Genomic DNA, 26,128 nt, shown 5'->3' with positions numbered 1-26,128 from the left:
AAATCACGCGAATCACTAGCTTGTCCAGAACAAATATACAGTTACTGACAAATATGTGAGCGCTTTTGCGTCCCTGCGCAACACTCTGGCACTTCTCTGAATTTCTTTTGCTCGCCTTGATCTGGATGAAAGTGCTAAGCGAACGGATGCAACGCAGAATTTGGGATTATTTGCTAAAAATAAAAGCAAAGAAAAACACCTGCACGTGCGCTTTTCGTAAACACACTCCTACGTGCGCACGCCTAAGCGCATATAAACATTTACACTCTTTGATGACACATTTATAATCATTTATGCTCAATGAATGCACGCAGAGATATGAAATTGGACGCGATTGCTCTTGCGCTACGTTTTACGCGAACCACATGTTTGATCATCGCCGATTATGCTGACATGAATGATCCGATCGCGGGGAAACGCAGCATTTCTGTGCTGTCGGTTTGAAACAGGTTTATGTTTCACGGTTTCATTTTTTTGCAAACCGTCGATTATTGCAACATCTAACGTTTAGCAGACATCCTATCTCGTTCTGTTCTCGGGAACATGAAAACAGAGATACGAACCACTTGTACGTTTAAACATTTGACTCGGTTTTCTGAAAAAAAACCAAACAAACAAACATTGCAATGACTGATTCGCACGTTAAAGGAATGGTTTACCCTCGGGACATCCAAGAGGTAAATGCTTTTGTTTGTTTATCGGATCAGATTTACAGACCTTTAGCATTTCATCGCTTGCTCACCGGTGGAACCTCTGCAGTGAATGGGTGCCGTCAGAATAAACGGCTTGAAACATCACAATAATCAGAATCAGATTGAGCTTTAATCAGCAAGTGTGTGCAAACACACAAGGAATTAGCTGTGGTTTTACAAGAGCTCTTGGTACATACGCATCCATACGTATAGGTAGACACACACATATATGAGAACATTTAAACATGACTAAGGAAAAGGGAAAAGATATTAATCTGGAATAGAACAGGGGACCTATAAATAGATATGTGCATTTAGTAATAATCCACAGGTTAAAAAAAGCTATATTATGGATACAGACTCATATTTTAGCCAGAGGCCGAGGTTTAAAGTTAAATACATCCTAATTATGGATTTGGTTATAACAAACAATGCAACTTTTTTGCAGTGTTTGCAAGTTGGATTGCTTGTGGTTTACTGTAATGTTTTTATCGGCTCTCATTCTCACGGCACCCATTCACTATAGTGGATAATGAGCTGAAAAAAATGCTCAATTTCTCCAAAAATGTTCTGATGAAGAAACAAACTTATCTAAAGTACATCTCGGATGGCCCGAGGGTCAGCAATTTTTCATTTTTAAAACTATTCCCTTAAAATATTGTTAAAAGTAGTACTTGGGTTTGAACAGAGAATGTTTGGAAAGCTTAGGTAACCTTAAACGACCCAGCCCAGACATTCCCAAGCAGACAACGCCTAACAACAGTTTATGGTTATGGTTTATCACATAGACTAGACTAGACCTTAGAAATAAAGGTGCTTCAAAAGGCGCTTCACAGAGATGCCACAGAGAACCATTTTTGGTTCCGCTAAGAACCATTCAGTCAAAAATTCTTTAAAGAACCATCTCTTTTCTTACCTTTTTGTAATTTGAAGTACTTTAACAAAGAAGGTTCTTCAGAAGTTAAAGGTTCTTTATGGAACCATTTTCTGAAGCGTATATCAGTGCACGCTTACATGCTAAAGTTTAACTACAATTGCTGTTTAAACGGATGCAATTTTGTTGCATGTATGAAGTAAAACAACATCACGCTCACAGATGTAGATCTTTTATCTTACTCGGTTCGAGGAAATATGTTAACAGTGATTCCAAATGTTTGCGAGAGCACTAAATAAAACCCATCTGGTCGGGGCCGTGACTCAGACTTCCAAGGCTTTTGTCTTTTAGTCTTATCCTTCATTCCCATCTCGAGTTCAGCAAAGGTTTTTGATTACATAAATAAGGCCAGTGCACGAGTCTCTCGATAGCCGCATCTACTGCATTCATGTTGAAACATTAGGATTGCAGATCCCGATGGGCATGAAACGAACGCCCCTCTTAGCTGTGAATGTTGTAACGTTGTCTACTTAAACCCTCAAAAGGGGTAACTGCAATGTTTATATGTATATATATATATATATATATATATATATATATATATATATATATATATATATATATATATACTTTAAAATAATAAAATAATATATATATAAAAAAAATATATATATTAGTGTTGTTAAATGATTAATAAATTTAAATAATACAAAACAAATTATATATATATATATATATATATATATATATAATTTGTTTTGTATTATTTAAATATATTAATCATTTAACAACACTAATATTATTTTTTTTATATATTATTTTATTATTTTAGTATATATATATATATATATATATATATATATATATATATATATATATATATATATATATATATATATATATGATTATTACATTTATTGTAATGCACCTGTAATAAGAGGATGTCATGAGTTTTTAAAAACTCTCTGAAGTCTCACTTCTCAAATTTAATGTGTAAGAGGTTATTTTTTTAATAGAATGTTTAATTTAGCTTCGTATCATTCATCAGAAGTCACGTTGAAATTATGGCCAATGCAAAATGTCAAATTCTGACAAATACTGATTCATAATTGCATTGCATTGTGAATCAGTATGATTGCATTACATGAAGTTGTAAAGCTATAAGGTGCTTCTTATAAAGAGAATTTAGAGCTGATATTGCTTCAGAATGGGGTTGACATTTAAAGATTGCCTTCTCAGCACACACACACACACACACACACACACACACACACACACACACACACACACACACACACACACACACACACAAACACACAAGGATAAATTAAAACATAGAGAAGTTAGATCATGATGAGTAGTTCACAGCTTCTCACAGCCTGCGATTTCTTCCAATCAAAATATGCATGTCTGCAATATCTTTAAATTTAAGGTTTTCCCTGTAGTCCTACGGGGGGCAATCCAAGATGTACCGTAGAAAAGTTTGTTTCTTCATCAGAATATATTTGGAGAAATTGTGCAGTTTTCCAGCTCATCATCCACTACAGTGAATGGGTGCCGTCAGAATGAGAGCCGATAAAATCATTTATTATACGTCTGCGTGTTTCGATTGTCTGAAGGGGGGTTTAGGCGTTTTGACAGAGCAAATAAAAGCTACGAGCCTTCCGGCAGAATCCAGTCACGTGCCGGTGAGGGCTTTCTCTCGGCGTGGGATAAGCCTCATTGTTTTGCTTGCAGAACCGCGGATGGCGGGGTTCAGCGAACGCGGCGGATTAGCGTGACATTGGGTCCCTTAAAGGGGAAGTCGTCCAAAATGCTGGGTGTCGTAGTGAGCAACAGCTGGCCGACTCAGAGAACTGTGGGAGAAATCCAAGTGTTTAATCTTTTCTAGACAGCTGGCCCCTGATGAAGAACACCCATGTGATTCCCTTTGCGCACCGTTATTTTTTTGGTAGCCTAAAGCGCCGTTGCTGATAAATCAGACGATAAAAGACGTACAGTTGACGTTAACCCCCGTTGTGACACGAATCCGTTCAGTGACTTCATTCAAGGACAGTACACATGCGACACATCAGGTCACGCGGCGCATATGAAATAACACGCTTGTCAGCAGGGGGCTCTGAGTTATGTTTTTTGTCAGCGATACTCTTGCCGTACATCCCCCCTTGTTCCCACCAGAGCACAGAGATCTCTGTTCCATATGCCACATCTGCTACGCCACATGTTCGTGTTGTATGTACGTAAAGCACGCAACGAGGAGCTTCATACCACGTGCATGTTCGGCCGTAATTCTTTCAGCTAATAAGGAATGTTCTCAGAACTTTAAAGTTAAGAACGTTCTCTCGGTAGAGTTCCAGTGATTCGTTTAAACAGTTCGGATCATTAGTTCTTTCACTTTTAATAACGTTACCAAAACGTATGCACAAAAATGCCATTTAAAAACTGTTCATAGGACATGTTTTCTTAAACGTTTTAGTTTGCTGCTGCTTGTTTCAGATGGTTCCAATGCAAAAGTCTTCAGAACGTAGTGTTAGCAAAATCATCGAATTGAACATTTTCTCTAATAATCAATCAGTCAGTAAAATATTTTAATTTTTGTATGTCCAGAGACCATTCAATAAAGGGAATATATCCTTGGAACATATTTTAGTTAGCTGTGTCGTTCCGGGAATAAAATCTGAATAAAAAAATCCCATCTTCAGTGTAATCGAACAACTTTAATTCAGGCATATAGCTTGTAACTTAGTAGCCCTAGAGTCCTGCTTTTGTGTCTATTTCTCTGTGCACCATTAAGATGTAGAACTAAAAACAATACATTACGTCGACTTAGCAGAGTTTTACCTCTAAAGTTACCCTTCACCTGTGTGTAACCGTTGGAAGCGTCTTATGCACGGGCAAGAACTCAGACGCACTTTTCTCTCAGGGGCCTGGGCCCTCGTCACAGACTACTGCAAACCGCGTTTCACAAGTCTCTCCCAGGAGCATCGAACTGAAGACGCCGGTTCGACCTCTCCCTCCTCGTCTTTCACAATACCCCTGATTAGCGCATACCGAGTCTGCATCCAAATGATTTGTTGTTTTTGGTATGCCGCCATTTTAATATGCCCTCTCTCTCTTTCTCTGTCTGTTGGAGGCGAATGCCTTCGGTTCTTCGATATTCGCAAGGTCTGGAGCTGTCTTTCCACCCTCGCTTCCGAGAATTAATTTCCACTGAAACGCTACAAGGATGTTTTCACAGCTTGGGATAGCTTGTCCTGCTTTGCTCTCTGATGTTGCACGGATTGGCCGCCCGCCTCGGCAAAATATAGTCTGTCACGCTGTGCGTTAACAACACGCATAATGTCACCTGACGCTCGAAGAGTTTGAGCCCAGTTTCTTTAAGCTTAAGCGAGAACATCGGTTGTTGTTTCTGTTTCGAATGCGTGTCTTCGGGCAGGACGCAGGGGCCTCTGATTGTTTTCGGAGAATAGAGCAACTGGAAGAATGTTTTTCATGCAAGCGGAGAGCTCAGCTGGGAATAGGACGGATTAACTTTTGAAATTAGGGTGATGGATTTGGAAGAGATTTATGTTGGCAAGTCTGCTTCAATAGCTCCGTTACTTAGTCAAGTTGATTACTGGTGTTTTTCATTAAGCGTGTAATTCCTATACGAGCAGATGCGGTAACAACAACAGAAACCAATACAGAAGTGCTAATGGTTTCCACTACAAATACTGTTACAAGCTATCGACTACTAACCATTAAAACAGTTAAAAATGGTTTCCTGTGGTGTGTTTTGAGACGTATTCCGTTAGGACTTAGTGGTTTTAACAAGCCGCCGATAGGAGATGCCATTAGAGGCCCACTGGGACCATTAGGCCGCAGTTTCCAATAAAACCCGAATACAATTCCCATTATAACTGGGAAAGCCATCACACATTCTGTGATGATTTCTATTGTTTTAAAGACCACCTGCAGCAAAAACAGTCATAACTGCAGGGATTTATACATATTTGGAGTCATTGCTCCCTCTGCTGTTCATATAAATGTTAACATATATTCATTCAATATATATATTGGTTCAGACCAATAAGAGTCCATGTCCTTCACTGTTTGAGAGATAACTTTGTGGGAAGTTAAGAATATAGGGTCTGGAGCACAAAACCAGTCATTGGTAGCACAGGGATATTTGTAGCAATAGCCAACAATACATTGTATTTTTTGTCGTCAAAATGATCAGGTTTTTTTTGATGCCCAAAAAAATAAACAATCATCAGGACATTAAGTAGACATCGTGTTCCGTGAAGATATTTTGCATATTTTCTTTAGTAAATATGTAAAAACGTAATTTGGTATGTGCATTTAAGAACTTCATTTGGACTGTGAAAGCGTTTTTTTTTTTTCAATTTTGTTGATTTTATGCACCCTCAGATTGCAGATTTTCAATTGTATCTCGGCCAAATATTCCCTGAAAAAATCAGCAAATGCTGTTTTTCAATGATTTCAGGGTTGTCCTACCAAACCATGAATGCAAATCCATATATATATATATATATATATATATATATATATATATATATATATATATATATATATATATATATATATTTAATGACCATTATGACTGGTTTTGTGGTCCAGGGTCACAGATATGAAATATTACTATAAACATATATATTAAATTTATCCTGCAGTTATAGTACAGTTTGGTAGCTTTTGCATTTTTCATATGGTGCTGTATTTTGTTTTCATTTTTTTAAGTAGCCCACACTGTCATGCAGTCGCTCAACTTTGTTCGCAAGATGGCGGAATTGTTCTCGTTTGCGTGTAAAAACAGTTTATGATTAAAATAGAGGCCCACACTGCCGCAGTGCACGATAACCACCGCAAGGGGGCGCTTTAGTTTTTGCTAGCGCTACAGTTCGTGTCAGACATCGTTTAAAGTGTCTTAATGTATGTGAATTGGCATTTCGGCACATTTGAGGCTAAACCTTAATGTAATGCTAAAATAAATAATCGTAGTCAATACCAGACTTTTTTTATAAAGCAAGCTCCCGACCAATGGGATTGTGAACGGCTCGGCCTGTTGTTTTAAAACTACATCCCGTCACGTTTTAAACATGCCAGGAGACCAGAACAATCTCCCTCTTTGCTACTGTTAAATTCAGACTCGTGGCCGCACTTTCTGTGCTCTTGTTTCTTTAAATCGAGTTATATCTTATAACAGCTATTCCCAAGACGGGCGGCCAGCGGTTTGGGGAATTTTTACCATAAAAGGTCATGCTGAGCTGAGCTAGGGTTTCCTGTGGGAGGGGCCTGTGATATTCTGTCTCTGTCTCTCCCTCTCTCTCACTCACAATTACTCCCTCAGTCATCTCCTCTTGTCTTATCTCCAGCTGAATGCCTGCGTTTCCCACAGAACAGACCAGTCTGCACTTAAAAGCAGCACACAAATACATTAACAGTCGACAGGGAAGTTAAAATAAACGTGCGTTTGTGCTTATACGTACACACTTGTCATGCTAGCCGACAATTGTTTTAAAAACTAGCTCGAGGGAAAGCTATTATTTAGGAAACTGGGCTTCCGTCATGCAACTGAAAAATGTAGTTAAGTTAGTAGCACTACTTTTAGTTGCTTTGATCGTCCGAAGAAAAGACACTCCGATTTCTCTTTGTGTTTAGTGTCAACATGTCTTTAGAAAAGATATCAGACTAGCACATATTGATCTCAAATGCAGTACATTCCAGCACAGCTTAGTTTAAAGGAATGTTAGCATCTATTGATAGCGTTTATGGCATGTTAATTACAGAAGAACCGACTAGCCTGGTGTTTCTTTGTTTGCACAGAGTACAAGACTTTTCACGTAGACCTACTTATTTAGTCGTTGATGAATGGCAGTCCCGCCACAAAACAATGATTTAGACTTTACACTTTTTCTCTTTTTAACCCTTCGACACTTTCTGAGATGTTTGCTCTTTCAAAAAGAGCTCCGAATGTTTTTGTAAATGGTTAATATAACAATTCACACTTATTTTGAACTTTACAGATGAAATAATTACCATTAATTGTGCCAATGCCTTTGATCTGACCTGTCCTTAACTTATTTTGTATTGAACATAGTCTTGTGCTGCGATGTTTAGATTTGTACCTGCATTGAGCGAACCCCTAATGCGAGTTTTTGTCCGTTGGCTGATTTTACAAAGTACACTTTGTTTTGTACTCGTCCGTTAAATTTCTTCCACAACGTGACACACATTCCTACTTCCCTTCATCCTTAAAGCTCAGCGGAACAGGCGTGAGTAAGTAACGTTGAACCAATGCCAAATGACATTACGTCTTTTCCTTACAACAGTGCCTAAGGGAGGCCGACAAAGACACACCGGAGTGGGTACGCAGGTGCCAAACATCTGTGTATTGCCGCGACGTCATGTGTAACGATGACACGCAGCGAACGTCAGAAAAGCCGTCTGTCTGGAGCACAGGTGTTTTTGGACACTCTTTTCAGAATGTTCCTCCAGGTGTTGCGGAGAGTGAATCATCTGACGGACAGACGAGTATGTCTAAGGTACATGCCGAACATGTCTCGCAGTTTTACCACCTCAATGCTAAGGTTGTGGATTGCGGCACGGTGGGAATTCGAGCGTTTGTTTAAGTAGAAATGTGTAAAACGAGAACCCGTGAGCGAAAATTAAACTGAAGACCCAGTTTAGAAGAAGCTAAACGACACTGTTTGTTGAATGTCATGAAAGGTCTGCATGGCTGGTGTCCAATAGCAGTTAAGAGAGCCAGTGGGGAAAAAGTGTTACATTCTGCACTTCTGCTCTAGTTTTTAGTGCCAAAGCAGTTAAATCCAACGGTTTGACTATTTAGCACTTTGGGTCTCAAAAACTCTAAATCAAGTGAGTCCATGCCAGGCTTGACTGGACAAGGCATGAAATAAATAAAAAGCTCATTTATTTCCGTTTAATGTTTATATGATTAACCCTGTGTCTACTAAATTGGATTCTATTAAAATGTATTCTAAGTGGGTTTGGGGACATTGTGTATAGTCTTTAGGATTTTTACCCATTTTATTGGTCAGCTATACAATAAGTTAAACAATAACTTATCAGGTATAAATGGTAAGTCACATGGCTTATTGTATAGCTGCTTTAACATTTTAGCTTAAAATCTGTGATCAAAAAAATCAGCAACAAGACAAAGGCTGCCTGAAGTGCTCTTTGGTCATTTCGGTAACTGAGATCCAAGATGGCGCCGACTGCATTCGTATAAAACAAGAGTAAATTACGATTTTAGTTCTGGTTGAGCAGTTTGAATCAATGGTAAAAATAGCTGAGTGCTCAGTGCTGTGATCGACAAATAAGAAGAGTATTTCAGAGAATTTTAGGGTATCAGAAGAGTTCTCTAGACAATTTTTGCACTGCATTTTTCGTCCCCCAAAGAACCTTTCAGTGAACAGATTTTAAAAGAACCAATCTTTTTCTAAATGCGAAGGACAAGAACAAAACCAGACTGCAACAAGAACACGAAACCTCCACTCTTAAGCTCAAGGTCCTATCTGCTCACCTCTCCATCCCTTGGTCCTTTTTTAAAAACAATATGCACCACTCCAAATAAGGAGAAGTGCTCCTGACTGTGTTTGGTCCAGGCCATTCCTTCTCACAAGTGGTTAGATAGGGAGACGGGTGGGGGGGAAAGGGGGTGTTTTAGGCTTTGGTTGGGCTATGTAAAGCGATCCAGCATTGCTAGCAGCTCTTGGTTGCAGGCAGCATCAGCTGCATTCTTCTCCTCTCCTAAATCTCCTCACATCCATCAGTCTGACCACACTTTCGGCCGAAGGACCAAGAACTGCACTTTCGTCCGTAGCTCCCTTGAATTTCATATTCGACCCAGACACTAGATCAACCTGCAACCATGGAGGCCATCAAGAAGAAGATGCAGATGCTCAAACTGGACAAGGAGAACGCCATCGACCGGGCAGAGCAGGCCGAGACAGAGCAGAAAGCTGCTGAGGACAAATGCAAGCAGGTAAGAGCTCTGAAAGTCATGGTAGAAATCCAGATAGAGGAAAATCTAAGAATGCTTTTAGAGTCCCAACAAAAAAGTGCTGGCAATAGCGTCTGTCAAGGCTGGACTGTGTGATTGTAATCAAGGAGAAGTGAGCCAAGACCTCATACTTGAAAACCAAGTATGCGTTTGAGCTGCAATTCTGGGTCTTTCACAGCTACGGTTACTTGTTTTCTACAATTACGTAGGAATCCCAAAAAACATGCACCTAACAACGAACTATTCTTTCAGTTGACTAATTTTGTTAATGTATTTATAAATTTTCTTGGTTAGTGTATTTTTTTGATATATGAAGACTTTGTTGATGTTAAAATGTAAAAGAAAACCCACAAAACATTAGTTTATGAATAGCCAGCTATTTGCAAACGATTGTGACTTTGGTTATTGATATAAAAGTGTTTTAATAATACAAAACTGTATTGTACTCTAGAAAGTCACTGTGGACATTTTGCAGCTCCTTGCAAACAGACCAGCATCACAGTAAATGAATACTGGTTGTAAGTTTATCCACCTTTTCAAACACCTCCGGTTATAAATGGATAAGAGAGGTCATGCTGTCTGGAATCCTGGGAGATTAACAGACACTCTCTTAAACACTAGAAGCCAGCCAAACTGATAGTGAAGTGTTTGTGAGCACTTATCTCTCTTACTGCCATACAACAGTTTACCTCGGACTAAAATTAAATGTAGTTATCTGTAATAAGAGCAGGCCTATATTATTTAATATGGGTTGCCAAAACCTTCCTTTTATTTGATTTTTTTCAAAATCATAACAATTACAACAACAACAATAATAAATGATGACAATTACTAGAATATGCATATTACTAGAATGTTAGCCATTATTAGAAGCAATTAAGAACATATTAATGGTTTATTCTGCATGACATATATTCTATATCCCTAATCCTACTCAATACCTAAATTTAACAACTACTTACTAACTATTAATAAGCAGCAAATCATCTATTTATTGAGGCGAAAGTTGTGGTTAACAGTGAATAAGCGTTCCCTATTCTAAAGTGTTATGATAAATGGTTATGCTCTTTGACAGCAAAGTACAAATAATTTATGACTAATGAATATTAAAGTGATCATAAGCCATATATGTATTATGCAACAATGTATTTATTTATTTAGTGGATATGCCTAAACCATTAGCCTACAGATATATATATATATATATATATATATATATATATATATATATATATATATATATATATATATATATATATATATATTTATTTATTTATTTTATTTTTTTTTTTTTTTTATCATTGTGTAGGCCTATACTATGTATTTAAATATATTTTAAATAATATTATGTACTATAAATATGTTTAATTATTCATACTTGTCTTCAAACTGTTAATAGAAAGGTTGATATTAGAAGTGAAAATGGTTGATAATACTCTTAATATTACTGTACGCATTCCAGACAGATTCTGGACGTCTGGGATAAATTCCCTTGAGTTATGTCATGCGTGCAGCGCTCTGACACGTTTAGTCACTCTTTCTCATACAGCTGGATGATGAGCTGGTCGGCCTCCAGAAAAAGCTCAAACAGACTGAAGATGAACTGGACAAGTACTCAGAGGCCCTGAAAGACGCCCAAGAGAAACTGGAACTGTCTGAGAAAAAAGCTGCTGACGTAAGTAACGCATTCTTTAGACTATAGGCTTCAATTAAACAGACTCAGCCATGATTCCTCTATGATAAACAACTGGAGTCGTTCAGGCTTTGTTATGATGCTTTCACTTCCTGTCACCCCAGCTGGCCATGCTTCAGGGTCACGGCACCATTTCCAAGCGTTTCAAACGAGGATTTATAGGGCAATAAAAACTTTACCTCAATAAAACATGTCAACACGAGACATTAATCTTTCAAAATACCTTTCTCCTCAGGTTTACCCCTGTAATGCCTTGAAACTGACACATCGCTTACTTAAAAGATCATTTTCAGGTTCAAACACGCATATTAAAGACTTTTAAAGGAACGGTTCACACAAAAATGAATGTGTGCTGAAAATGCACTCGCCCCCAAGACCGTCCAAAATGTAGATATTGTAGAGTTTGTTAATCTAAAGAGATTTGCAGAAATGTAGCATTTCAGCACTTGTTCGCCAATGGAGTCTTTGCAGTGAATGGGTGCCGTCAGAATAAGAGTCCGAACATCACAGTAGTCCAAAAGTAATCCACATGATGACTCCAATCTATCAGTTAACACCTTGTTAAGTTTAAAGATGTTGTTTTTAGCCGCTATTTGGACTTATCATTCTGACGGCACCCATTCACTACAGAGGATCCATTGTCGAGCAAGTGATATAATGCAGAATTTCTCCAAATCTGTTCCAATTAAAGATGTTCAGCCAATGTTCATTTTTGGGGCGACCTGTTCCTTGAAGCCGAAATGCAGCACAAAGCGCTTCGCCTGTAGAAACGCGTTTGGCCTTGGGACGATTGAGAAAATTGTCGTAATCACACCTGCATGGGTCCGAAGCGGTCCATCCTGTCCCCTGCTCTGATAAGCTCGGGTTACTCCTCACAATGTGACCTCAAAGGAAATGACTGCATAGTTCGAGAAGGAAGCCGAGGAGGGGCAAATCGGTTGTTTGTGAATCCTTAATGATTCCAGCATGGGGGTGAATCCGTTTAAAGAGAGATACACCGTTACGAGACGAACCGTAACATCAAACTTTATTTAATAAGAGGACAAATGTACTTTCGAGTAAAATTCGATTCCTGTAGAACTTTCTCGTTTTTCTTTAGGCTGACCGAGAGGCCTAAAACTGGGGATACGAGCACATTTCGAGTTCCTTGGAGCATTGCCCTGAAAATGTGCTCCAGACAAGCCTACCACATGTCATGCATTAGAGGAAACTGTAAACTAATTATACATCTGCATTCGCAACGCCACAGAAGTAAGACGCTCTCAATGAGCGAGGGATTTTTGAGGCCTGTTACTGATAAGTCGGTGAACAGCAGGGGAGGCTGGGACTTTCGGGTTGCCATGTAGCAGCCCAGGAATCCCAAGAATGCAGCGAAAGCAAACACGGAGGGCCACACTCCTGTGACTAATGAAATCAACGCTGGCTCGTCTTTAGAACAAAAGGCACTTCTGAGGAAAGTGTGTCACACATGAAATGGCGTTTGGAGGTTTTAATTGCGGGGGATGTCATTGAAATCTTGCGTTTAATTGCTGTGCTGGATTAGTGAGTGGTGGAAAAGTCACAGCCCGAGAAGTGAGAAGTGCATCTCGCGCTTAAAGAGTTGAAATGAAAATCAAATTATTAAGAAATGAAGTAGATGGTTACAAAACATTGATATGATTTTTACAAAAAAATTAAAAATAAATGTATATAATGTAAATGTTTTGGTATTTGGAAATCTAATACCGTGCAATCTTAGTCAAAAATATTACCGATGAACGAATGATTGAATGATATGATTAAATGTACCTGAATGCATTAACTAAGATCAGCTGAAGTCGTTCTAATGGACAGATTGGGTAGAAAAAAAGATGTTAGGTTATTCATAATGAAGTTACAATAAACCTTAATTGAAATGATGACAGCTAAAATCAAGGAGAATAACTTGATTTTTACTGTGAGTCGCCTTCTTGTGATTAATTGATGTATTTACACGTTACGTTTCTGTAAAAAAATACTTTTATAGTGTAGCTTAAAGCAATTAAAATATTTACAGAGAAATAAAAAACTAAAAGAAATCCAGACCAAAAGACGACTTCTTTCTGTGGATCACCGTGGTCAGACTTTATACAAAAACGTAATTAGCATAAAATGAGACCGTATTGTGACTCGACGGACGCCCCGCCCACCGCGACGTCACCGGGACCTCACTTTTCCACAGTTACATTGAAACTTTCCTGCAGAAGTTCTGCCTCCTTGCATTCTCTCACATTCCAATGACTCCATGAGACAGAAATAACCTCCTGCGAAGACACTTTTCTGTTCATTGAACCGTTTTGCATCGATCCGGACCGGGAAGGATTTGGGATTGCACATTTCGAGTCGTTTTCACTCCTTTTTTCTATTCCTTTTTTTTTGCACTGGCCATCCAAGTACTTTAGCGTTTCGTTGTTTTTTTTTGATATTCGGGATTATATATGTTTTAGGCGTTCTATTTTGACGTATTTATTTTTTGTATAGCCTTGCGAAAAGTTTTCCGTTGCCTTTGCACGTCGTTTTATTTTTTCCTGACCAAAGTCGCGGGTTCTTTTTTTTTTTAGTAGCAGATATAATATAATAAAGTATCTAAAATGACAGGTGTGACTTCTTTGGACGCAGTGAAGAGAAAGATCCAGACTTTGCAGCAGCAGGCGGATGACGCAGAAGATCGAGCGCTGGTGCTGCAGCGCGAGCTGGACAATGAGCGCGAGCTCCGGGAGAAAGTGAGGCAAATCTTATTTCTTTCTTCTGGCGTATCGTCTTTACACTCTCCGGGCTTTCTTCTACGCTCCCACTGTGAGCACGGGCGTCTATAAAAAGCTCCCGGGCTCCTCTGAAGACTGTAATTGTATGTTTAGGTGAACAGCGAGACCTGGATGCAGACGTGAGGTTGTGGAATGAAAGGCGTTGGTCCAAAGGGACAGCCCGACCCCCAAATCTGCTTTTGGGCAGTCGTTAGGCCTCACTGTTGTCTCATGCGAGTTTATAACACCGTTTTACCGCCTTAAAAACCATTTAAATTGACAAAATTAACAATTTATTTGTTTTAACTTTGAATTGCTACGTTCTTATATGTTTAGGTCCATCCATTTAGTACTTTAATCATTCTTAAAGACTATCTATGCATCTATCTGACTTTTATTTTGGCCTGAGGGACCTAATTCCTACCAACAGGAAAGAAAAACTAAGAAAAATGGTAGATATGACTGTTAAAGGGGTGATTTCTACCTAATCTGATGGTGTAATCAAAATTCTAAATTCATTTAGATCTAATTAATAATGTTTTTGAATAAAACCAATTAATTTAGATGAATAATATGACGAAACGTGAGGACAAGGAGGCCCTCTCCCTCACAGTCCTTGGTGGATTAGATGCTTCATTTTATTAAAATTTCTGACTCATGCCTTGTGAAGCACTTAATGTTCAAGCTGCTGTAAGGAAACATAGCCAGAACCCTACAGTCTGTTTATTTTCATTTGAATGGAATTGGACTTTAGGAAATGTGAACGTTCTCCTGCTTGGGTTTGGACAATGAAGAATTGTTAGATCTTTCGTTGAACGTGAGATTTTGCTCTACTCAAGAAAGACCCAAAGGATGTCCCATCCAGAGCTCCCAAAGGAACTGAGTCAGGATGTTGTCTCTTGCTCCACGCTGGAGTTTCCTGTGGACCCTCTTCGTATTCAGATGACCGTGCAGATACGCAGGAAGCTGGCACTGCTTAAGAAAAGTCCAGTTCTTCAAGCGTTTGTAGATCAATAGTGTGTCTTTTGTCTAGGACCTGTTGACTTTTACAGTTAATGGAGATCTTATGAAATGTTAGGGAGGTTCTTGGTCCCATCCTTCTTCCACATCAACTTCCTTCTGTCTCTTTCGTGGTGTTGAGTCATACGCTTGTAATACAAATTTTGCTGCATTTGCTTTCACAAGTGGGAGTTTTCCCACCCCAGAATGCTGCTGGACGTGGTCACGACGTGACCAATGACCTCTCCGCGATGGTCCTAATTTATATAGGTCATAATTCACAGCGAGGTTAAAAGTCAAGAACATGACCAGAAACATATGGCGCAGCCTGCGCAAAAACCATTAGGCGCTCCGAATTTGCATTGACAGGTTCCCATGGTGTTAAAAATGATATCAAGATACCTCTTTTGCATATCTCTTTCAGAATTTCGCCACACAAGTGGTCACTTACTTACTCCAACTTACTTGCAATGTGCTTTTCTTTGCGTTTGGTGAGAAACCACCAATCATTTTGCATCTGCAGCTCCTTCTTTGGCTCTTTTACCAGTATAGCCTCTAGAATACAAACTTAAAAAACGAATCTTCGTTTAATGTCCACTGTCCATTTTCATCTGATAGGCCTAATTTTCATAACACCAGGTCATTACACTGATAGGGTTCGTCTCAGTGTTTGCTCAGCGTCACATACAGTACTGTGCCTCAGGAAGTCGACAGCGGTCCCAGGTGATTCCCCCACATTTCAACCCTAAACGTATAATTGGATACGGACGTCACAGCAGCTCTAACAAGATCTGGGTGCACTGTGGTACGAACGGGCCTAGGAATCCATAAATCTGGGAACGTCTGCGTCTCATATCACACATATGGGCGTTTGGGTTCGTTTGGTACACGATAAAACATTCAAGGCTGCGTCCAGACGCTTTCGATAAAATATGGCTGTGTTTTTTTTTTTTTGCTCTTCTTTAGCCTTTAAATCTTTTTTGGCACTTCACCACTAGCATTCTCCAGAGCTTGTTTTACCATATATGGCTTGCATCTAAAGCAGCCAGGGAACGCTGTGACTAAGGAAAGGGCATGGCTCATGAGGGAGTATCCTGACCCTGAACTGAATGAGCATTTTGGGAGGGGAGAGGATGTGGAGTGTGTCCATTTCCTGTGCATTTTTCTCCTCCCCTCTCTGGCTCTCTTTTATTTGAAAGGGGGTCAACTTCCTACTCCATTGATGGCTTATATATACATTTAAGAAATGCTATATCTTGCCATAAAACATGGCAGTTATAACTTTATTTCTCATAACTGTGAGATATAGAGTTGTATTGTGAATTATGAGGAAAAGCTACAATTATAAGCAAAATGGCAATTATATACTTTGGGATACATCTTTATATCTCGATGAGATAACGGTTCAATGAGAAAATAGTGAGGTTTGGCCCTATTCTGTGATATCTTAGATTCATTTTTGTGTTTAAATAAAGATCTTTTCATGCTATCCAGTATGAAAAAACTCGAAAGTAGTGTGGTATGACAGCCTTGATCCGTTTACTGCCACTTATGCTCCAAATAGTCTATTGGACCTTAAAGAAAGCAGCAGCTCTGACTCGAAACAAAGATGCTATCAGAAAATGGACGATTTACTCCTCTTAACTTTTCCCCTATGCCCCGTTTTTCTGTCTCCTCTTAAAGTTTAAACCCAGATGCAGTTTCTTGGCTGCGATATTTTCCTACCGTTCCGAGAGCATTGCTTGCTCGCTCAGTCTGCGCTGTGAGAGAGCCATGCTGATAGTTGTCATAATTATAGTTGCAATTATCAGTCCAATAACTGGGCGGTTTGGCTGTGAGGTCTCTTTAAAGCCGAGAAATGTCACAGAGGCACCATTGTGCTCATTCTGAGGCCAATCTTTGTTTGCATCACAACGGGTGGTGGTGGTCATAAAGGGTGTAAAAATGTTTTTTCTGCCGCAGTTGATTGTGCCATGATATTGAGAATTCCCACAAACAGAAAAAATATTAGAACATCATTTTATATATATTTGCATATAATTGTAACCTTTGACCTTTTTTGTCGTCAGGCTGAGGGTGATGTGGCGGCCCTGAACCGCAGGATTCAGCTGGTGGAGGAGGAACTGGATCGGGCTCAGGAGAGGCTGGCAACCGCACTGCAGAAACTGGAAGAGGCGGAGAAAGCAGCAGACGAGAGCGAGAGGTCAATGGAAATCTTTAATTTTTAAATAATGGTGGAAGGAATGAATAGCTGTGTTGCTTCGGGTACAAACTAAATGGCTCTGGTGGACCAGAACATCTTTGTCTCATCGGAAAACAATCCACAAGCAAAGATATTAGACGTTAGCACAATGCGACAGAATTAAAATTTCATTTTATATCGCAAAAGTCTGAAATTTTCAACAATTTTTCTGTTTTTCGTATTCGTCATCTTTTCCTGTCAAAATGCTTTCTACAGATACAAAAATACAGGAAATTTTATCTGGTCTGAGTTTTTTATGATGGATGAAGGTTGGCAAGGCTGTGTAAATGTGATTGACACGACTTGAGGTCAAATAAATTTTTTTAATGTGCAAAAAATTTGGACAAAAAATGAGGACTTCGTTGTTCTTGTAAAAGTAAGGTAGTTAAGGTAGTAAAAGCAAGGTTACGTTTAACCCTGTTTAATAGATGATGGTTCTCTTGATTGAAGACCTAAGGCGGTTATATATAAAAATATATAATTAAAAGCTCAATTAACAATTAAATGACTATTAAGAACTAATAATATTAATACAAAATATTTCAGAATTGAGCTATACACTCTTAAAAATAAAGGTGCTTAAAAGGATAATGTTTGGTTCCATTAAGTCAAAGGTTCTTTAAAGAGCCATCTCTTTTTTACTTTTTTTTTTAAATCTGAAGAACCTTCTTTATCAGACGTTAAAGCTTCTTTATGGAATTTTTCATGAATTTTCAGAAATTTTCCATGTTCAGTATAGGCTATTGTTCAAACCAGTTCTCAAATGGTTTGAATTATTCATTAGAAGTCACATCCATGTCACTAACTGCTTGTTCCACCTCCAGAGGCATGAAGGTAATCGAGAACCGTGCCATGAAGGACGAGGAGAAGATGGAGATCCAGGAGATGCAGCTGAAGGAGGCCAAACACATCGCTGAGGAGGCCGACCGCAAATACGAAGAGGTGGGTTACAAGCGCCTGAAGGAACATAGCTTCCAGATGTGCGAAGCTTGAAGTTGTTCATCCGAACGTCATCTCTGCTACAGGTGGCCCGTAAACTGGTGATTCTCGAGGGGGAGCTGGAGCGAGCCGAGGAGAGAGCCGAAGTCGCTGAATGGTATCATCTGTCTATTCTCACACTTCTGTTCTCACACTTTAAGATGTGGATGTTTGTTGCTTGACCGGTTAAAACATTGTTTTCTTCTCAAACGCTTCCAGCAAAGCTAGTGATTTAGAGGAGGAATTGAAGAACGTTACCAACAACCTTAAATCCCTAGAGGCTCAGGCAGAGAAAGTAAGTCAACATCTCTCTTTTATCTCTCTTCTAATGTTCACAAAGGCACAATTTTCAGACCTCTATAATAATCATCGCTCGGCTTAATCGCTTTGAAAATAAAAACACAGCAATTTACGGTTAAAGTTCTCACAACTTGATAGCTCTGAGAGCGATGCACAGTTTATTCAGATTTGCTGTATCTGTCTTTGTTTGCATGTTTCAGTACTCAGAAAAAGAAGACAAGTATGAAGAGGAAATTAAAGTTCTTAGTGACAAGCTGAAGGAGGTAAAGAAGGCAATAAATGACACATGGGTCAAAGATAAGCTGCCCTTTCTCATCCCGAATGTTTTTTTTAACTTCCGTCTTGTGTTTTTCAGGCTGAGACCCGCGCAGAGTTTGCAGAGAGGACAGTGGCCAAACTGGAAAAATCCATCGATGACCTGGAAGGTACGAAGATAGTAATCTTTCTTTTAACCGAGTTTATTGCGAAGCCAAAAGTTCCACTTAAACTCTTTTGCGATATTAGAAAGAAAGGAAGCGATTCTGCTTGCTTAACTAATGCTCTAGAAGTGCAAGTATTTGTTTTCAAAACACTGTACTGTATCTTTTCTTGCAGTTAGCAGTGACTACTATTGTAGCCATGTACCATGAGAACATTTTGACTCCAATGATTGATTCCAGTGCATCGATTTGTTTGTGTGATTTGCTATAATGAATTACTTTGCTCAAATAGTTCTTTCCAGTGAACGTGTTCACAAAACATGAGCAGTAGCCGTTGAGATATTTTGTATGAGACAATTTCTCCAGAAAATCAAGATTAGCACAACAAAAACATTGGGGAGATGATTTATTTTAGTTTGATTGGTTAGGGCAGCTGTGCAGATGGCTCTGTTTAAAACTAATTCGTAAACCAAGTTTGATTGGTCTGGGTGGTCCATTTTAATGAATCGCTTTGTTCATCAACTAGTTCAAAATCTATATTTTATTTATTTGGGTGGTTTGTTTTAGTGGATCACTTCATTCTGCACAACAAACTACTTTAAAAACTAGATTTTATTTACTTAGATGATTCATTTTAGTGAATCACTTCATTCCGAAGGAAAGAACCGGTTCAAAAACTAGATTTGATTTATTTAGATGATTCATTTTAGTGAATCACTTCATTCCGAAGGAAAGAACCGGTTCAAAAACTAGATTTGATTTATTTGAATAGTTCATTTTAGTGAATCATTTCATTCCGAAGGAAAGAACCGGTTCAAAAAATAGATTTGATTTATTTGGATAGTTCATTTTAGTGAATCACTTCATTCCGAAATTAAGAACTGGTTTAAAAACCAAATTTGCTTGTTTTGTTTATTTTAACAAATTGCTTTGTTGCAGATGGATGAACATCAATAAAAGGGTGTTTTGCTGCTAAATAGATTTAATATAGTTACTTATTATTTGATGTAGCTAGCACCTTTTTCTAAAGCTGACCATAGTTTGACTTGGCAAACAGCGAAACATGGTAAACTGTTCTCATGAACATTTCAGTGAAAGTAAGGACGTGGGTAAATGAACTTTTCACCTTGAGAAATGACCAGCGTTGAAGCAGGACACAAAGTCTTGCGTGGATGGGGTTTTAGAGGTCACAGGCGGGTCAGGCTCCCCGTCCATATAACGGCCATAAAACCTTTGTAAAACACACAACACCATATTGTTTTAGAGCAATTTTGTCAGAGTTCCAGCAGGCTTATGTTCACCGGAAGATTCAGCTCAGTACATGCAATCGGTTTAAACAAGCCTGGCATTGCTTCTGTCCCAAGAGAAATGAAATATACGGTTTTCAACAGCGCAAGTCAACTCTTTATGAGACCGAACTCTGCATTTGCTTATTAATAAAATAAATGACTAGTAAAATAATTGGGAAGGAGCGTATCTTCTGGAAAATTTTACAGTCATGGTTGGTTTGCACTTGATTTTCTTACTTTGTTCCAGGTATACCATGATCTTTCATACTACGTAGTCTTCATATAATTCATTAACGTCTTGTCTCTCTCTTTTTCATTTGGTTTCTGTCCATTGCTGCTTCTCATCCTTCGCTTTCCTGCTTTTCCTGCCGGTCTTCAGATGAACTCTATGCTCAGAAGCTGAAGTATAAAGCCATCTCTGAGGAGCTGGACCATGCTCTCAATGACATGACCTCCTGTAGATCCATCTCTGTCCCGCTCTGCTATCTCAGATTTCCAAACACTTTCTTCATGTTTGCTTCGTTTTCTTCAATGTGCCTTTGCTGTTTGTCAATAAAACACTCCTTTCGTTTCATTTCAGACTCTCACTCTTCTGTTTTCATTGTTAATAATTTGCTGCGAAGACCGGGAGACAGTGATGAAAACCTGCAAATATGAGGAATATTTTAGGCCTAGATCAAATAATATACTTGCTCGTATAGATGCAGTGATGTTCGATTTTGTAAGATTTAAACATTGCCCATTAATCACAAATGACTGGAAAGGTTAGAAATGAGTAGAAATGCTTTAGTCATGGAAATTCATTGCTCAAGAAGTATGACAACTGTTGAGATAAATATATATATACTATTTTCTACTGATCCCTTACATTTAATATAGAACACAAAGGTGAGGTTACATTTCAATTCTGATAGATTTCATAATATTTTTTATTTTTTTATTTTACTAATCTTCACATTAGAAACGTTCTTATATAGAATTTTTATTTTTTTAAGTGCACCAAACCAAGACTGTGAGCTTATTTTAACTCGTGCACATGCCATAGCAAGGTCGTCTGACTAATTATTTCCATTTTTGCTTTTAGAAAAATTATCTTCTGCAAAGGAAGAAAACCTCGGAATGCACCAAGTGCTGGATCAGACGCTTCAGGAGCTGAACAGCTTATAAGAGAGACGATGAGAGAGAGAGAGAGCGACGTCCATCTTTTACAACATTCCACAAATACTCTCCTTCGTTAAAAAAAACCTCGCAAGCTATTGAGCCCTATTTCCTCACAGAATAGGCTGATAATTTTTTTTTTTTTTTTTTTTTTTTTTTTTTTTTAAATCTGAGGTATTCCTTTCGCGCTTTTACCCAAGTCGGCTCGATATCGCTACTTCCAAAAAATAGCCAAACAACCTGCTTGGTGCTATTTCTGAATTTTTCCCGCCAAATACATTCCAAGAAGTTTAAAAAATGCCGTTCCATACGGAAAGTGGATATGTTAACGCGCTATTATTGTGCGTGCCCGTCAAACGAAGGCGTTGAGGATGGCGCTTTGATTTCAGTGTTGCTCGGGCACGTCGCGCGCTCCCTCTGCCGGCCACGTGGTGCACTGCGGCACATCACTCCATTGATAGTCGCCGTGCTGTTCTTTAAAAGCACAGATTTCATTGAACCACCTCAAAACGGGCACCAAACAAAGACCAAAGAAATATTAGCTTTTCCCTAGTAATTTCTGTGAACGCGTTGTTGCTCCCCCCCCCCTTTTTAATGCCTCAAATGTTTCTTTTTCCACTCTCTGTGTAATAAATTTTTATAAAAAGTCTCTTTTGTGTTTGACTGTTTTTTTCTTCTTCTTTCAAGCCTGCTCAAATTAGCTGATGTCAATTACGTCATGTCGAGCAGGCCTTCCTGATTCGCTGACGTCTGCCTCGTTAATATTAATGAGGCGTCGGCAGGAAAGCGAGAATGGCCTAATTAATATTGTATTAAGTCGCGAGACGTGTCTCGCGCGCAAATCAACTGCACTCGCCTGTGAACCGACAACAAAGATAGACATACTTTCAGTTCACAATCTGAAATGTGTCGTCTTCCTTTTGTTTAAACCACACCCCAAACAGTTTTAACAGGTGAGGTCACCTCGGCTCCCGTCACTGTACCGTGTGACTCGGCAGGTGAGTTATGCTTTATAAAAACATTACATTTTTCCCTGTGTATTATTGTTTATAATAGCGGCAGTCTTTTAAAAACACCTTTGCGCCCAGCATGTATTGCTTAGAACATAGACTGCGACGCTTAAATACGTGCAATTGAATATAAGCGCGCTAAGCGAAACGAAACTTCCTGTTTTTGTTGTTAAATCCACATTGAACAAGTTTGGCCGTGATCGAGATAATCAGTTTGACAAATCCGAAACGCGCATAACTTCCTATATGTCATGATATAATTTGTTTCAGCTTGCATTTGATCCGTATGTGTGTACGTACATTAGTGTGTGCTTATTTATAGTTGTTGACGATTTATTGTTTATTCTAATCTCCGGACGGTTCGCCTAGATTTAAAATAAATAGATTGAAAAAATAATTTCAATTTAGATGTTGAAAGACGTCCATCATGGAAGTGTTGCGTCTAAATGAATGGCCTTTTAATGTATTTTTTTTTAAATGGGTTTGCTTTAATGATTAATGGCATTAATTTAATCGAAAGTGTCAGGTTTCCCATCAAATCATTTGTACCTTTAGGAGAAACCGGATGTCATGGCTGTGCCTTTACCGCATGACAGCAGTAATGCAGCATTCGACTGGTTCACTGAATTCCATCGTACCTGCATCCTAAAGAACGGGATCGTTCCAGAATGGTTCCATGGAATAATATCCAGGAAGTAATGAATTATTAATGAATGTATTATAATACTAAAAAGCAGAGACTCTGAAATATGTATTGACTGTATTATCATGAACGCAGTGGCATCACAGAGCAGAAAATCGGCTTGCTGTTGCCTGTCAGATGAACCATTTCTGTATTGCAGGGCTGCGGAGGACATGCTGATGTGCAAACCTCCTGGTTACTTCCTCATCCGCGTCAGCGAGAGCAGAGTGGGTTGTACGTTGTCGTATCGGTAAGCCTGTGTCAATGTGGCCATTGTTGTCAGTCAATAAACCTCACTATAAGGAAGTTTGATTCAAAAGTACTGTTCGTGAATGAGTCGATGCAAATCTTTCCCCTAGAGCTGAAGATCGCTGCAGACACTTCATGATCGACGTCTTGCCAGATAACCAGTATGTTATAGTGGGAGAAAAGACGTGCTTCTCTTCCCTCCATGACTTGGTGGCCTTTCATCGAAGAAACCCCATTCTCCCCTACAACGACCTGCTCACCGTGGCCTGCGAACAGGTATAGAGTTTATTTGCATGCCGGCTTGTTATTTCTAGATATGCCACAAACAGGTCGGTTTTGGTTATCCATCAAGATATGCCCATAAAGATCGGCCATCATGTTCGTTCTTGGCAGTTCTAAGATGTTATGGAGTTTTGCACTAATACAGTATGAAAATAAATATTATATAAATCCAATCTTGTAACAATTGGGAAGATTTTGACGTCACAAAACGTAAAGAAATTGTATACATTTGTTGTTTACCCTTTCAACACCGTGATGGGGAAAAGAGTCCGTGTTTATTTTCACCATCAACATTATTCGTAATCGTTGAATATGTGCTCTACATCTGACCTTGAGAATTGTTTTGTGGTCTCATTTGCTTGCAGGGTGGTAAAAATAACTACGCTGAGTTGTTGTTTCCTCAAAAGAAAGATGCAAGCCCCGGACAGGTTGAATGGATGCATTTTTCAACTCCGACCCCTTCGGCTCATTCAGATATCCCTGAACAAAACCCGACTTCGCCGCTCCAAAACGAATCATCTGCGCTACCTACAAGTCCTTCTGCGAGACTGTATCCCAGCTTGGAGACGGAAATGAGCGCTTTGAATCTGCAGAGCATGGTAATAAAGCATCAACAGATTACAGAATCATCTTGCAGGTCAATAAATAGCTCATGAACATTTACTAAAAAATCCTCTGGCCGCTTCAAGATTTAAATGAGTTAGTTTGTACCTCATAAAAGGTTTACAGGAATGTAGCTCACCAATGGATCCTCTGCAGTGAATGGGTGCCCGTCAGCTGATGAAACCATCCCAGTAATCCACACGAATCCAGTCCATTGGTTAATATCGTGTGAAAAGCTGCACGTTTGTAAGAAACTCATTCTGACGGCACCCGTTCACTCCATTCCATTGGTGAGCAAGTCGGGTAATGCTAAACGTCTATAAACTGGTTCAAACGCATCTACATCTTGCGTAAGTAACAGTTCGTTAAGGAACATTTTATTAATTATAATCCTATAACGGGTTGGTTAAAGTCTAAAAATGCGTGTTTTCATTTCAGAATCAGCCAACAAAGCCCACTGCAAAGCCTCGAACAATATTTACGCCCAAGCCCCCAGCCGAAGACACGCCGCCGCAGTTACCGCCCAGAGCGTGCCTGCCAAACCGCCCGCAAGCCACCGCGGACGCTGACAGATCGCAAGGGGCGACGCCGGCAAGCTCTGACAGACATCAGATCCTACCCGAAACCCCCGTCGAAGGCCGGACCCAGCAGAGAATCCAGCAACCTTTGAAACCGGTGGTCTTGGGCCTGGCGCAAATTAAGAAGAAGCTTAAAAAGAACCGCTCCAAGGAGCACATGTATGAGGAGATCGCTAAAGATGCGGGTCAGGAAAACGCTTTCTCTGCTTTGGAGAGCGGTAACGCGAACCCTAAACAACCGGAGGAAAACGACTATCAGGAATTAACCGAAACATGCACAGTCGAGGGCCGTCGGGCATCTGACGGGATTCCCAACTTTGCAGATAGACAGTTACCGCTGGAGTACTTAAATCCACCTCCTTTCGCACCTGGTTATTAGATAAAAACATAAAGACGGCTGGCTTTACTTTTTTTTTGTCAATGTCACTGAATAACGTGCCAACATCGCTCTTCTTTGTTGTGTTGTTCTGTTTCGCTATGCTGCACTTCAATTTCTGACTCAATGCATTCCGAAGGTTCGTCGTCTGGAAAAACCTGTTGGACACGGTAAAATATTTGAATATATTGATAACAGAGTTGCGCCTGAGGGCATGAGTTTGAATATGCTACTGGATTATGCTTCCTAAAATCTGGCACTTTACATAAATGAATAGAAAAAACAACAAATTGTAAATATTTGCTTTTTACTGCAGTTGTTCAATAAATGTACAGGCGATGCTAGAAACCCAAGATAAACATGTGATTTCTTCCAAATATCTTAGAATACCATGCATGCCATGCAGGTTGAAGCTGGTTTGTCATGGTTTAGCTGGTCTTCCAGGGTGGTCTTCAGTGGGATTAGCTTGCAACAAGCGATGAAAACCTCCGTGAAACCATCAAATTAGACCTAAGACAGGTATTTTCTGTTTGTTGTCAAGTTGAGCTTTATTGTTATTCTGATAAACACTACATAATGATTGTACAACGTGTTGAGAGTTTAAAGTGTCTAGAGGATCAAGGATAAATATATGGTCACGGCCAGAAATATCGGCACCCTTGGTAAATATGATCAAAGGAGGCTGCGAAAAGTATCTGCGTTATTAATGCTGTTGATCTTTTATTGAACAAATTCACAGAAGTCCGACCTTTCATTTGATAATGCGAATTTAAAATGGTAGTGTCACAAAATGTTTTTCTCTAATACACGTCGGACACAATTATTGGCGCCCCTAGAAATTCTTATGAGTAAAATATCTCTAAAGTGTATTCCCAATTATATTCACAATTCTGAGCGCTCCAGGGTGATAATGAAC

General features: G+C 39.2%; 2 protein-coding genes across 5 annotated transcripts; both read left to right on the top strand.

Annotated features, from left to right (window-relative positions):
- Positions 1 to 9,276: 9,276 nt before the first annotated feature.
- Positions 9,277 to 22,081, top strand: tpm4a (tropomyosin 4a). Of its 4 annotated transcripts, none has more exons than XM_043223932.1 (9): positions 9,277 to 9,574; positions 11,142 to 11,267; positions 17,116 to 17,249; positions 18,113 to 18,230; positions 18,314 to 18,384; positions 18,486 to 18,561; positions 18,767 to 18,829; positions 18,922 to 18,991; positions 21,359 to 22,081. In XM_043223932.1, exons 1-9 carry the CDS (start codon positions 9,461 to 9,463, stop codon positions 21,439 to 21,441), a joined length of 855 nt encoding a protein of 284 aa, XP_043079867.1. In that variant the 5' UTR covers positions 9,277 to 9,460; the 3' UTR covers positions 21,442 to 22,081. The 4 variants fall into 4 exon arrangements, with proteins under 4 accessions (XP_043079867.1, XP_043079869.1, XP_043079866.1 ...); XM_043223934.1 differs by lacking the exon at positions 21,359 to 22,081 and adding an exon at positions 20,654 to 21,276 and having other exon boundaries at positions 9,423 to 9,574; XM_043223931.1 differs by lacking the exons at positions 9,277 to 9,574; positions 11,142 to 11,267; positions 21,359 to 22,081 and adding exons at positions 13,509 to 14,026; positions 20,654 to 21,293.
- Positions 22,082 to 22,221: 140 nt separating this feature from the next.
- On the top strand, positions 22,222 to 25,560 carry hsh2d (hematopoietic SH2 domain containing). Its single transcript, XM_043223930.1, has 6 exons — positions 22,222 to 22,430; positions 22,998 to 23,137; positions 23,285 to 23,374; positions 23,484 to 23,649; positions 24,021 to 24,254; positions 24,697 to 25,560. Exons 2-6 carry the CDS (start codon positions 23,013 to 23,015, stop codon positions 25,213 to 25,215), a joined length of 1,134 nt encoding a protein of 377 aa, XP_043079865.1. The 5' UTR covers positions 22,222 to 22,430; positions 22,998 to 23,012; the 3' UTR covers positions 25,216 to 25,560.
- Positions 25,561 to 26,128: the final 568 nt, after the last annotated feature.

This window comes from Puntigrus tetrazona, chromosome 22 (assembly GCF_018831695.1).
Source record: "Puntigrus tetrazona isolate hp1 chromosome 22, ASM1883169v1, whole genome shotgun sequence".
Taxonomy (NCBI): Eukaryota; Metazoa; Chordata; class Actinopteri; order Cypriniformes; family Cyprinidae; genus Puntigrus; species Puntigrus tetrazona.
The sequence above is the reverse complement of the archived record's forward strand: the minus strand, read 5'-3'. Positions and strand labels throughout refer to the sequence as shown.

Excerpts from the sequence above, each read along its gene's own strand:
- tpm4a (XM_043223934.1), top strand. The coding sequence starts at position 9,461 with ATGGAGGCCATCAAGAAGAAGATGCAGATGCTCAAACTGGACAAGGAG. Across the intron at positions 17,250-18,112 it reads GCAGCAGACGAGAGCGAGAG|AGGCATGAAGGTAATCGAGA; the intron begins GTCAATGGAAAT and ends TTCCACCTCCAG. Across the intron at positions 18,562-18,766 it reads TAGAGGCTCAGGCAGAGAAA|TACTCAGAAAAAGAAGACAA; the intron begins GTAAGTCAACAT and ends TGCATGTTTCAG.
- hsh2d (XM_043223930.1), top strand. The coding sequence starts at position 23,013 with ATGGCTGTGCCTTTACCGCATGACAGCAGTAATGCAGCATTCGACTGG. Across the intron at positions 23,138-23,284 it reads CATGGAATAATATCCAGGAA|GGCTGCGGAGGACATGCTGA; the intron begins GTAATGAATTAT and ends TCTGTATTGCAG. Across the intron at positions 23,650-24,020 it reads TCACCGTGGCCTGCGAACAG|GGTGGTAAAAATAACTACGC; the intron begins GTATAGAGTTTA and ends ATTTGCTTGCAG.